The 13034-nt window shown below is 49.5% G+C and overlaps 1 protein-coding gene across 2 annotated transcripts in view; it reads left to right on the forward strand.

The window, feature by feature from the left end:
• Positions 1 to 2121, forward strand: part of LOC130479980 (methanethiol oxidase-like) — a 30107-nt gene extending 27986 nt beyond the window's left edge. For both annotated transcript variants that reach the window (XM_056852350.1, XM_056852349.1), the window contains 3 exons: positions 1370 to 1462; positions 1752 to 1870; positions 1959 to 2121. In XM_056852350.1, coding sequence (XP_056708328.1) covers positions 1370 to 1462; positions 1752 to 1870; positions 1959 to 2121 — 375 coding nt within the window. The remainder of the gene's footprint in view (positions 1 to 1369; positions 1463 to 1751; positions 1871 to 1958) is intronic.
• The last annotated feature ends 10913 nt before the right edge of the window (positions 2122 to 13034 follow it).

The following is a 13034-nucleotide window of genomic DNA, read 5'->3' on the forward strand; positions in this document are numbered from 1 at the left end:
TGCTGCCAACAGGAAGAGCTCCCTGCTCTCCTCTAAGTGACAGCCCTCCAGATACTTCAAGAGAGCAATCCTGTCCCCCCCTCAACCTCCTCTTCTCCAGACTGAACATTCCCAGGTCCCTCAGCCTTTCCTCGTAGGGCTTGCTCTCCAGGTCTTATTCAGCATAAGGTGGCTTCACATGTTCATGCGTGTGTTCACCTTGATACCATGGACAGAGGAAGATGCCTTCTATTGAATCAGACCCTCGATCCACCAATCATTGTCTAGGGTCAGTATTGTCTACTCAGACTAGCAGCAGCTCTCCAGGTTCTCAGGTAGAGGTCTTTCACATCACCAGATACTTGGGTCTTTTTAAGCTGTAGAACCCAGCAGGGATTGAATCTGGGATCTTCTTCCTTCCACCGTACCTACAGGGCTGTCTCTCCTGGTATGCAGGAGAGCCAAGACAGAACAACTTACTAGTAGTCCTCAGCCCGAAGAGTGTCCAGCTATCCTCAACTAGGGCCAGGGCTTTTTCTCTAGTGAGACCAAGGCCCTGCGGGATCTATCACAGTTCCACAAGGCCTGTAAGACCAAGATGTTCTGCCAGGCATATGGTTGAGGGCAGCAACAGGGTGGAACATAGCTGGCCTCCCTCCTCCATACACGCCCCCCACTTTCTTGCTCCATCCTATTGACTTCTGAGTGGGATCCCGACCTCCTTTCCCATAGCTCTCAGTGGACCAGTGCGCTAGAAACAGGCGCCAATTGGTTTTACTGTTAAATTTTAGTTTATTGTTAAAGTTGTATTGGACCGTTTATGCATTACGTGTTTGGACTGCATTTTAGTGAATGTGAGCCACTCTAAGTCCATCCTTGGCAGGGACAGAGAGCAGAGTACACATTCAATAACAGAAATAAATAAATAAGTGCCAAGCAGATGCTCTACCGCTGAGCATGGGGGGGATAACCCCCACCTTAACCTGCATGTGGGTGCCCATTTCTTACTTGCAAAGGGAGTCCTGGGAAGTGATTCCGGCTCACCTGTCAGCCCCGCACCGAGAAATGGAAGCGATCGGGTCAAATTCAGGGCATTTGTTTTGCTAACAGCTAGCTGCCTTTCCTCCAACACAAAAGATCCTTCTGGTGTCAGGAAGATTCTCACTCTGGGGGAAACACCACTGTTAGAAGAATGGATCTGCCGGATCCAACACGTGGGCTTGATTTAAATCCTTTTAGCCCCTTCTTTCCACTGGAACAGAGGTGGCGAGACGTTTAAGATGCTGTTCTGCCTCCGATTGTTGTGACGTTTTGTTGTGACAGCCCCTTTGACCCTCTGGCTCTTGCATCTGAACGATCTTCTCTCTTTGGGGGCTTTGTATCCTTGCAGGTGTTTCTGGGGGGCAGCATCCCAAAAGGCGGGGTGGTCACCGTCCTTGAAGATCCAGAGTTGGATGGCCAACCTGATCCTTTTATGATCCAAGTGAGTAATTCACAGACAGGGGGAGAGAGTGTGGGGGTGCGTGGGAGGGTTACCAACTCTGGCTTGGGAAGTTCCTGGAGATTTGGGGGTGGAGCTTGGGGGAGGGTGGGGCTTGGGGAGGGGAGGGACTTCAGCGGGGTATCATGCCAGAGAATTCAGCCATTTTCTCCGGAGGAACTGTAGCGTGGAGACAAGTTGTCTCCTGGGAGAACTCCAGGCCCCACGCCGTCTCTCCTGTTTTTGCTCTCTGCCTCTCCTCAACCTGCCTCCCGTTTTCTCTGTCTTTCAGGGAAGGAGAGTCTACGGGGGACCCCAAATGCTTCAGCTCAGCTTGGACGGCAAGAGACTTTACGTCAGTAATAGTCTGTACACTCCTTGGGACAAGCAGTTTTACCCCGAATTGGTCAGGTAAGAAACCTCCCACCCTGCTGCATCTGGCCCTCTGCCCTCTCGTCCACGGCTTGCTCACCCGGTCTCCGTTTCCTTCCACCTTTAGGGAAGGCTCCGTCATGCTGCAGATTGACGTGGACACGGAACATGGCGGTCTGTGCTTGAATGAGGATTTCCTGGTGGATTTTGGGAAGGAGCCCTGCGGTCCTGCTCGGGCTCATGAGATGCGCTACCCTGGGGGAGACTGCACTTCGGATATCTGGCTGTAGCCGGGGAGCACGCGGGCCTGCTCCTATGCCGGCTTTCGGGGGGGTTGTGGAGAAGGCCATGCGCGCAGTGGCTTGCGGGTCTTCTCTGCACACCAGGTTGTTTTTTTAAATGTACGCTTGTGCTGATTCCTGGTGTGGAAGCTGTCTCCTCTGGCACAGGGTTTCTCAGTGGAGTCGACTGACTACGTTCCAACCACCAGGTGGCACCTGGAGATCTCCTGCTACTGCAGTTGGTCTCCAGACAACCAAGAATAGTGCCCCTGGAGAAAATGCCCGCTTTGGAGGGTGGACGCTATGACATTATATAATGCTGGGGTCCCTCCCCTCCCCAAAGCCCGCCTTCTCCAGGCTCCATCCCCAAATCTCCAGGTATTTCTGAACCCAGAGCAAAATTTTGTGAAGATTTGGCTGCACTTTCCCTCCTTTGAACATAGAAACATAGAGCTGGAAAGGATCTCAAGGGTCATCTAGTCCAACCCTCTGCACAATGAAGGAAATTCACACCTAGCTCCCCCTCGCCAATTCCCCCAGTGAACCCTGCTCTGTACCCAGAGGAAGGCAAAAAACCTCCAGCATCCCAGGGCCAATCTGGCCTGGAGAAAAATTCCTTCCTGACCCCAAAGTGGCGATTGATCTGCATTACCCTGGGCCAATCGAGAGCCAAACACTGACGCACCCCTTCCTGCCCTCCCTCTCATGATCTGCCTATGTTCACAGAATCAGAATTGCTGCCAGATGGCCATTTAGCCAAAGGTGGTCGGCTTCACCTTTCGCTGCTCCTCCTGAAATCCTGGGAAGGGGAAGAACTCAGTTTTTCTCCCTGACACGGGGAAGGCCTTGGACTTAAGCAGCACCGAAGTTGTCTGGAGGTAGCTGAAAGACAACACTTTCCCCTCTCGCTGTCAAGGGCTCTTGGTCTTTTGCACGCCGGGCTTCACACAATTCAAATGTGGCTTCCTTGGATCCAGAAAAAAGGGTCTCGAGTCGCAGCATTGAAGCATGCAAAAACAGGGCAATAAAAACGTTTTCTTCACACCGGCTGGATCTCTGCGTCTTTCTCAATTTCCATTGCAATTCAACAGACTCACTCTTATGGCCTCTTTTGCACATAATGCGGCAGTAAAATCCCGTTCGTCCCCTGCTGCCGAGTACCTGCTTAGCAGGCAGCCTTGGCCAGTTCTGCCAACTCTAATGACTGACGCCTGCACAGGAGGTAACCCTAAAACCTCTACCCAAGAAGAGTCAGTCTCAGTTCAAGAACATGAGCCCTGCTGGATGAAACCAGGGGTCCATCCAGTCCAGCATCCATCTCACACAGTGGCCAACCCTGTTTCTCTGGAGGTCCAACAACAGGGCAGAGAGGCCGAGGCCTGCCCCTGATGTGACCTCCTGGCACTGGGATTCAGAGGCTGACTGCCTCTGGATGTGGAGGTTCCCTTATCTCACCATGGCTAGCTGCCAGTGATGGACTAGAGTTTCCGTCTAGACATTAGGAAGAATTTTCCAACAGTTAGAGCGGTTCTTCAGTGGGACAGGCTTCCTCTGGAGGTGGTGAACTCTCCTTCTACTATTGTCTACTCAGATTGGCAGCAGCTCCCACGGTCTCAGGTTAAGGTCTTTAATATCCCCTATAGCCAGATCCTTCATGTATTTGTATTTACTTCATTTATACCCCCACCTTTCTGCATCTTCAACCAAAAAGGTAGACTGCAATCAACCAAGGGGAGGGACCTCAATGGGCTATAATGCCTTAGAGTCCACCCTCCAAAGCAGCCATTTTCTCCAGGGCAACTAATCTCTGTGGTCTGGAGATCGGTTGCAAGTCCAGGAGATCTCCAGATCCCACCTGGAGGAGGAGGTGGAGGAGGAGGAGGAGAAGAAGAAGAGGAAGAGTAGGAGTTGGAGGAGTTGGAGTTGGTTTTTATATGCTGACTTTCTCTACCACTTAAGGGAGAATCAAACTGGCTTACAATCACCTTCCCTTCCCCTCCCCATAACAGACACCCTGTGAGGTAGGTGGGGCCGAGAGAGTATGACTAGGCCAAGGTCACCCAGCTGGCTTCATGTGGAGGTGTGGGGAAACAAATCCAGTTTACCAGATTAGTCTCTGCAGCTCATGTGAGGGAGTGGGGAATCAAACCCCACGCTGGAGGCCTGCAACCCTAACCTCAGGTGAACAAGCCTTCCGCTTTCCCAAGAAAGGCTTCTTGCCTTTTACGGCATCCCTTCCATTTTTTCCCTTTTCACACCAGCCACTCCCAGCTCCCCGGGTTTAAAACTTAAGTAGACAAGCGGCTGTCAGCCAGGTTGTCGCTTGCGGCCCTCGGATCACTCCCTTGACTAACCTGTCCCGGGAGGGGTGCTTTGGGAGAAGCCAGACACCTATTAAGAAAGCCTTCTCAAGCAACAAGAAGAAAAAGCTGGCCTGAGGAGATGGTATGAGGGCTCCAAGCCAACGCAGTAAAGAGCCTCTTCCCATCCTTGGCAGGGACAGAGAGCAGAGTACACATTCAATAACAGAAATAAATAAATAAGTGCCAAGCAGATGCTCTACAGCTGAGCATGGGGGGGGATAACCCCCACCTTAACCTGCATGTGGGTGCCCATTTCTTATTTGCAAAGGGAGTCCTGGGAAGTGATTCCGCTCACCTGTCAGCCCCGCACCGAGAAATGGAAGCGATCGGGTCAAATTCAGGGCATTTGTTTTGCTAACAGCTAGCTGCCTTTCCTCCAACATGAGCAGCGGAGGCTAATCTGGTGAACTGGGTTGGTTTCCCCACTCCTCCACATGAAGCCAGCTGGGTGACCTTGGGCTAGTCACAGCTCTCTCAGCCCCACCAACCTCACAGGGTGTCTGTTGTGGTGGGGGGAAGGGAAGGTGATTGTAAGCCGGTTTGAGTCTCCCTTAAGTGGTAGAGAAAGTTGGCATATAAAAACCAACTCTTCTTCTTCTTCTTCACAACAACAACAACAACAATCCTGTGAGGTGAGGCTGAAAGTGTGTGAACATCCCAAGGTCACCCAGCAAGCTTCTCCCAGATTCTGGTCCCACGCTCTAAACTCTACACCACTCTGCCTCTCAGTGCCCACAATGGCTTTTTGCAGGAATCAGAGGCAGAAGGAAATGGGGGGGGGGGGCAAATAATGAAACATAGGGATGGGGGGGTTGTCTGTCTTGAGATGCACTCAGTACTGGAGACGGTTGAAGAGATTTTGTCACCCCAAACAAAGTACAATTCACACAAACGCAGTGTTCGAGAGCCAGCGTGGGGTAGTGGTTAAGGTGTTGGACTGGAATCTGGGAAACCCAGGTTCGAATTCCCCTCTCGCCCTTGTAAGGTGGACCCTTTCTTACCTTTACTTGACACCTCCGGATCTGATCCCTTCAGCATCTCCAGATGTCTAGACATCCCTGCAGTCTTGGCTTCTGTGTCTGGCAATGTGAGGATGCTGTTTGTCATCTGCTTATATGCAAAGGGATCTTATATACATAATGATGTGGGAGGGAGGAAGACAGAAGGTGTGTCTTCTCGCAGGGCAGTTGCTCTAGCTCCCCTGATCATTTTGGTTGCTCTTTTCCGCACCTTCTCAAGCTCCGCAATATTCCTGTTTAGGTGTGGTGACCAGAACTGTACACAGTATTCCAAGTGTGGTCTCACCTTAGATTTGTACAAGGGCAGTATGATAGCAGCAGTTTTATTCTTAATTCCTCGTCTAATTATGGCCTGCATGGAATTTGCCTTCTTCACAGCAGCCGCACACTGGGTTGACATCTTCATCAAGCGATCCACTACCAAGATCCCTTTCTAGGTCTGTCACTGCCAGCACAGATCCCATCACATTGAATCTCATTTGCCATGTTAATGCCCATTCCTCCGGTTTGAAGAGATCCTTTGGGAGCTCTTCACACTTCGGTTTTGTTTTAACCACCCTAAATAATTTGGTGTCATCTGCAAACTTAGCCACTTCGCTATTCACCCCCAACTCCAGGTCGTTGATGGATAGGTTGGAAAGCACGGGTCCCAACACAGATCCCTGAGGGACCCCACTGCTCTCTTTTCCTACCCTCCTTCCCCTCCCTCTTGAGTTAGAAAACTTGTGATATCAGCCCTTTTCTGTTGAGAAGAACAAAACAAGTTTTCCATTCTGGCCGGTCAAGTTTCCCCTTCTTTAGGCACCAAGAAATGGGGCTATAGTGCAGATGTTGCATGGAGGGAAAATGAATGGGACTGCTTTGTATTTCCAAAGAATGTGGTGAATGCCAGACTCCGTCACAAGCCCTCATGGATCTAGGCCAATTCTCAGAGCAACAGCCAAATGTTTTTGGAGCCGGGGCATCTTCAGTTGGAACTGGCAGGGTCTTTTGAAAGGATTTGACCGGGTTCTTTCTGTTTGCAGCATTCGCGAATGGCTGTTTGGTGTTATGTCGCCAGGCTCCACTCCCAAATCTCCAGGAATTTCCCAGCCTGGAATTGGCAACCCTAAAGTCTCTTAGTCCTCTCTGAGGCATTCAAGACCCCCTCTGAATTTTCAGCTCCAGTTAAAGATCACCACCTTTTATCTAAGCAGCCATAGGGAAGACCGAGTGAGCAAGATTCCACTCAAGTGTTAAGTGATGAAGAAATAGGATTGCCAGATCCAGGATGGGAAATTCCTTGAGATTTGGGGTGGAGCCCAGGGAAGGTGTGGACTGGACAGAGGAGGGATCTGGATTAGATCCAGATCTTCATCACCCCTTCTATAAGCACATGTCGGTGTTCAAATATTTCTTTCTTTTTAGCCTTCCATAAATAGTAATGCAGGGCTTGTTTCCATTCTCCTCTTTCAAGTTTCAGTATTTTCTGTTCTGGGTCTTTAATCCAGGCAGCAATCCAGAGTAACCCCGCCGCTTGATAATAAAGCTTCAAATTCGGTAAAGCTAATCCGCCTCTTCTTTTCTCATCTTGCATAACCTTGAACTTAATTCTTGGTTTTTTACCACCCCACACAAATTTGTTGACTTGTCTTTGCCATCCATCTATTGTCTTCTTTTCTATATAAATAGGCAGCATCTAAAATAATAAATTTGTTCTTGGTAATACATTAATTTTAATGGCAGCAATTCTTCCCTATTTAGTGGGGAGGGGCTGTGGCTCAGTGGAAGAGCATCTGATTGGCATGCACAAGGTCCCAGGTTCAATCCCCAGCGTCTCCAGTTAAAGGGACCAGGAAAGTAGGTGATGTGTAAGAAAAGGTCATGAGAGCTAAGCACTGACTCGTTCCTTCCTGCCCTCCCTCTCATGATCTGCCCACATTCACAGGATCAGCCTTGCTGTCAGATGGTCGTCTAGCCTCTGCTTAAAAACCTCCAAAGAAGGAGAGCCCACCACCTCCAGAGTAAGCCTGCTCCATTGAGGAACTACTCTCACTGTCAGGAAGTTAAATATCAGGTACTCCAAAGGTGATCCACTTCACCTTTCGCAAGACGACTGCAGCAGTACCATCCTGCCTGTGCTCTACAGCACCTAATATAGTAGGCATGCTCCTCTGATCCTGGAGAGAATAGAGATGCATCATGACTAGTATCCACTTTAACTAGTGGCCATGAATAGCCCTCTCCTCCATGGACATGTTCACTCCCCTCTTCAAGTCTTCCAGGTTGGCAGCCATCACCACATCCTGGGGCAGGGAGTTCCACAATTTCACAATGCTTCCTCACAACCCTGCAAGGTAGGATCCTGGGGCTTTGCGAGCAGAGAAAGTCCTGTCGGACCCAGTTGCCCTCTTCCTCCCCTCCCTTCCCGGTCTGCCAATGAGGGACGCGTTGCTAGGCAGACTTCGCAAGCCCGACAGCCAGCAGCATGAAAGAACCGCGGAGTAATCTGGGCGGATCCAAACCGGGCTGACCAATCAGAAAGAAAAAGCCTACTAGAAAAACAGAAGTTTCTTTTTTTCTTGGTGTTTAATTATGTAATTTTGCAGGGCAAGCGCTCAGCTCAACTGGATTTTAAAAACAACGCCAACTATCACAACTCAACAGGATCCAGGGATTGCAAGACTGCATTGGGGGAATCTGTTAAGTTTTAAAGGTTTGGAGTTATTTTCTTTCCTCCCTCTCTCTCTCGGTACGTTTGAGTCCTGGCTGCTGCCAAGAACTTTGACAAGCGTATTTTTTAAAGACATTGGAGAAAGTCGTGGGTTCTGATTCTGCGCGGAAATGGGGTTTCTGAAGCCTCTGGTTTCTGACCGGGGCCCGTTTCCGCGCAGAATTAGAATGAGCGTTCTTAGTATTATTTTAATATGAGAAGTATATATCAGATCCGCTTTAAGAACCTTTCGGGTCTTAAAGCTGAAGCAAATATTCTCCCCTTCCCTACGACTTAATTCGGGCATTTGCATTTCCCTCCCCGCGCGATGCAAACCTTGGGTGCAAACCTTGGGAATTTCTCTCCCCGTGGGTATTTCATGCATTCTTTCCACCCAAGCAGGAGGGAAGGAGTGTGGTGTGTGTGTCTGGAGAGGGGGGTGCATTGCAAGAGGTAGATCCCTCCCCCCCACGGTTGGGGTGGGCTGATATTTCAGACCCTTGCTTTGGTCCATCAAAGTCAGAATTGTCTACTCAGACTGGCAGCGGCTCTCCAAGGTCTCAGGCTGAGGTCTTTGACATCACCTACTCGCCTAGTCCTTTTTAACTGGAGATGCTGGGGGTTGAACCTGGGACCTTCTGCATGCCAAGCAGATGCTCTGCCACTGAGCCACACTCCTTCCCACCCTTGTCCATCAAAGTCAGTATTGTCTACTCAGACTGGCAGCGGCTCTCCAAGGTCTCAGGCTGAGGTCTTTCACATCACCTACTCGCCTAGTCCTTTTTAACTGGAGATGCTGGGGGTTGAACCTGGGACCTTCTGCATGCCAAGCAGAGGCTCTGCCACTGAGCCACACTCCTTCCCACCCTTGTCCATCAAAGTCAGTATTGTCTACTCAGACCGGCAGCGGCTCTCCAAGGTCTCAGGCGGAGGTCTTTCACATCACCTACTCGCCTAGTCCTTTTTAACGGGAGATGCTGGGGGTTGAACCTGGGACCTTCTGCATGCCAAGCAGAGGCTCTACCACTGAGCCACACTCCTTCCCACCCTTGTCCATCAAAGTCAGTATTGTCTACTCAGACCAGCAGCGGCTCTCCTGGGTCTCAGGCAGAGGCCTTTCACATCATCTATGTAGAATCATAGAGTTGGAAGGGACCACCAGGGTCATCTAGTCCAACTCCCTACTTGCCTAGTCAAAGGGAAATGCCGGGGATTGAACCTGGGATCTTCTGCATGCCAAGCACCGGGTCATTCCTGACCCATGGGGTGACGTCACATCCCGACATTTCCAAGGCAGACTTTGTTTGCGGGGTGGTTTGCCAGTGCCTTCCCCAGTCATCTTTCCTTTACCCCCAGCAAGCTGGGTACTCATTTCACCGACCTCGGAAGGATGGAAGGCTGAGTCAACCTCGAGCCGGCTACCTGAAACCGACTTTTGTCGGGATCGAACTCAGGTCGTGAGCAGAGCTTTTGACTGCAGTACTGCAGCTTAACACTCTGCACCACGGGGCTCCTATTTACTTCATTAATAGCCCCTTTTCTCCCTCCATGTGGACGCAAAGTTGCTTGCGGCGTTCTCCTCTCCCCCATTTTAGCTTCACAAAAACTCTGTGGGGTAGATCAGGCTGAGCATGTGGCCACGGTCACCCGACGAGTTTCCATGAGAACTTTAAAAGGGGGGCGTATTGAGAGACTGGGAGCCCTGGGGCGGGGAGAAAGCAGTTTTGTGCTCGGGCCAGGTCGTGGCTGGCCTTCATTTAGCTCCCTGGCAGGATTTTAAAAAATATACATATTTCTAATAATTAAATGCCGTTCAATAACCAAGAGAATTGTGAGATAAAGCTGACCCCCAGTATCTCCCAAAAGATCAGGGACTGAATGTCTCTTAAAAGGCACAGGAGCTTGGGCAGAAAAGGAAAATTGGCAACTTAATGGGGAGTTTGGGGTTTAGCATTTTAGGATGAATGAGAGCGGCACAGAACCTTCTAAACAGTTATTTGCAGTGTTATTATCTGTTATATTATTACAGTTTTGTCTGTGTATCGGGTTACCAGCTCCAGGTTGGGAAATACCTGGAGTTTTGGTAGGGTTGCCAACCTCCAGGTGGTAGCTGGAGCTCTCCTGCTATTCCAACTGATCTCCAGGCGACAGAGATCAGTTCACCTGGAGAAAATGGCCATTTTGGAAGGTGGACTCTACAGCATTGAAGTCCCTCCCCTCCCCAAAACCTGCCCTCCTCAGGCTCCGCCCCCAAAATCTCCAGGTATTTCCCAACCTGGGGCTGGCAACCCTAAGTTTTGGGGGTTGGAGCCTGAGGAAGGCAGGGAAGGGGAAGGATGTCAGTGGGGTATAATGCCACCTTCCCAAGTGGCTATTTTCACCAGGGGAACTGATCTTTGTCACTGAGAGATCAGTTGTAATCCCAGGAGATTTCCAGCCACCACCTGGAGGCTGGCAACCATGCTGGCCATAATTAGACAAGGAATAGAGAATAAAACTGCTGCTATCATATTGCCTTTGTACAAATCTATGGTGAGACCACACTTGGAATACTGTGTACAGTTCTGGTCACGCCTAAAAAAAAAAGGATATTGCAGAGCTTGAGAAGGTGCAGAAAAGAGCAACCACAATGATCAGGGGACTAGAGCAACCCCCCTGTAAGGAGCGGTTAAAATGCTTGGGGCTTTTTAGCTCGGAAAGAAGGCGGTTAAGGGGAGACCTGATAGAGGTCTATAAAATTATGCATGGGATGGAGAGAGTGGACAGGGAGAAGCTTTTCTCCCTCTCTCGTAAGACCAGAACGCGGGGTCATCTGCTGAAGCTGGAGGGCGAGAGATTCAAAACGGATAAAAGGCAGTCTTTCTTCACACAGCGCGTGGTTAAATGGTGGAACTCCTTGCCCCAGGATGGGGTGATGGCTCCCAACTTGGAAGGCTTGAAGAGGGGAGTGGGCATGTGCATGGCGGGTATTGGGATGGGGAGCCTTGCATTAGAACGCTGATTCTTGAATCTACCGGAGGGAAGAGAGGAGCAAAGCATTCGGGGAGGTGTTGTTGACCATTGGCATCAGATTAGGCTGTTATTCAACACAGTAGAAATAACGCCGCCAGCATGAGGGCAAAGGGCCTATAGGTTATAATGTAACAATTTTCCTATGACTTAATAAACCAATGATTCATTGAACTTTCATAACAAAGTACAAAATCATTCCACCAGTGAAGTGCATGGAGGGAGAGCGCGAGAGAGCAAAGCACTCGGGGAGGTGTGGCTGATGGCTACAACGCCGCTGTTTTGCACTCATGTCAGTTTCTTATCTCTCTGACCGTCTGTCCGCTCTCTTATCTTACTACACTAAGCATGTGTATTTAAGTCCGTTGGTACACCATTATAGATTGTTAGATTACCCACGATACATAATATAGACGACGGTAAGAATGTAACCGTGCTTTGTGTAAGCTCAGCTTAACCGTATGAAAGTTAACTAAGTGAGTAAACCTGGCACGATTCCTCCGGCACACGCACGCACCGAACAGTCACAGGGGCAAGTCCAAAGGTAACCCAAAAGCCAAGTCCAAGGGTTGAAGCCGAGGCCCAGACAGAGCAAAACAGTTCACAGCCATTGCCAGGAGGAGATAGAGGTGTTGCTTCCACCTATTATCTTGGGTGCTGTGAAACACAGGCAGGATGCCGCTGCTGCAGTCGTCTTGCTTGGGGGCTTCCTAGAGAGACCTGGGGGGTTACCGCACTTGTATTCCCAGCAATGTATTAAGAGTTTGAAAACGTTATAAAAAATACTGTCCGCACTTTGTTTGGCCCCTTTAGCTGTGAAGACGTCTTCCAACCATTTATAAGCCGTGGTGTCCAAAAACTCTTTTAAAGCGATGTTTTTTACAACATTTTCAAACTCTTAATACATCGCTGGGAATACAAAGTGCGGTAACCCCCCTGGTTGGCCCCTGTGTGAACAGACTGCTGGACTGGATGGGCCTGGGTCTGATCCAGCAGGGCCTTTCTGATGTTATTCTGTAGAGCATCCGTCCATAAGTGTTGGTGTTTTTTCTTAAAAACCAAACCAGGAGCCACACTTTCTCTCTTCCTCCCTCCCACATCACGTATACAAGACCAGGCATAGAAGCCAAGACTGCAGAGATGTCTCAACGTCAGGAGACAGCGAAGGGATCAGATCCGGAGGTGTCAAGTAAAGGTAAGAAAGGGTCCATCTTACAAGGGCCGGGGGAGGGGGAAGGGAAACCAGCAACAGAGGCTGATCTGAACCTTCATCTAGGCCACTGGTTCCCAACCAGGGTCCGCGAAACAAAGTTATAAACCCATAATAAATTAATATTTTCAATTAAAAGTTCTCTATTATAAAAATATATTTTCAAATATTATTCTAAGCTTAATGTTTAACTAACAGTTATGATTAAAGTTTATTTTTAAATTCTCGGAATTTTTATTTTGAACCTTGGGGTGCCTGCACTGAACAAAAAAGTCCTTGTGGTCCCTGGTCAAAAAAAGGTTGGGAACCACTGATCTAGGCAATGCAGGGAAAATGCAGGGAGAGAGCGAAGTGACTTCTAAAAGTCGGGAAAGACGTGCATAATGAAAAGAAGCCCCAAAGTAGTGTGTGTGTGTGCGGGGGTGAATGTCACTATTATAACTGCTATTATAACCAATCTCCAGGTGACAGAGATCAATTCACCAGGATAAAATGGCCCCTTTGGAAGGTGGATTCTATGGCATTATACCCCATTGAAGTCCCTCTCCTACCCAAACCCCCCCCCTCCTTAGGCTCCCCCCTTCCCCAAATCTCCAGGTATTTCCCAACTCAGAACTGGCAACCCTATA

This window comes from Euleptes europaea, chromosome 7, assembly GCF_029931775.1.
Source record: "Euleptes europaea isolate rEulEur1 chromosome 7, rEulEur1.hap1, whole genome shotgun sequence".
In the NCBI taxonomy this organism is placed as follows: domain Eukaryota; kingdom Metazoa; phylum Chordata; class Lepidosauria; order Squamata; family Sphaerodactylidae; genus Euleptes; species Euleptes europaea.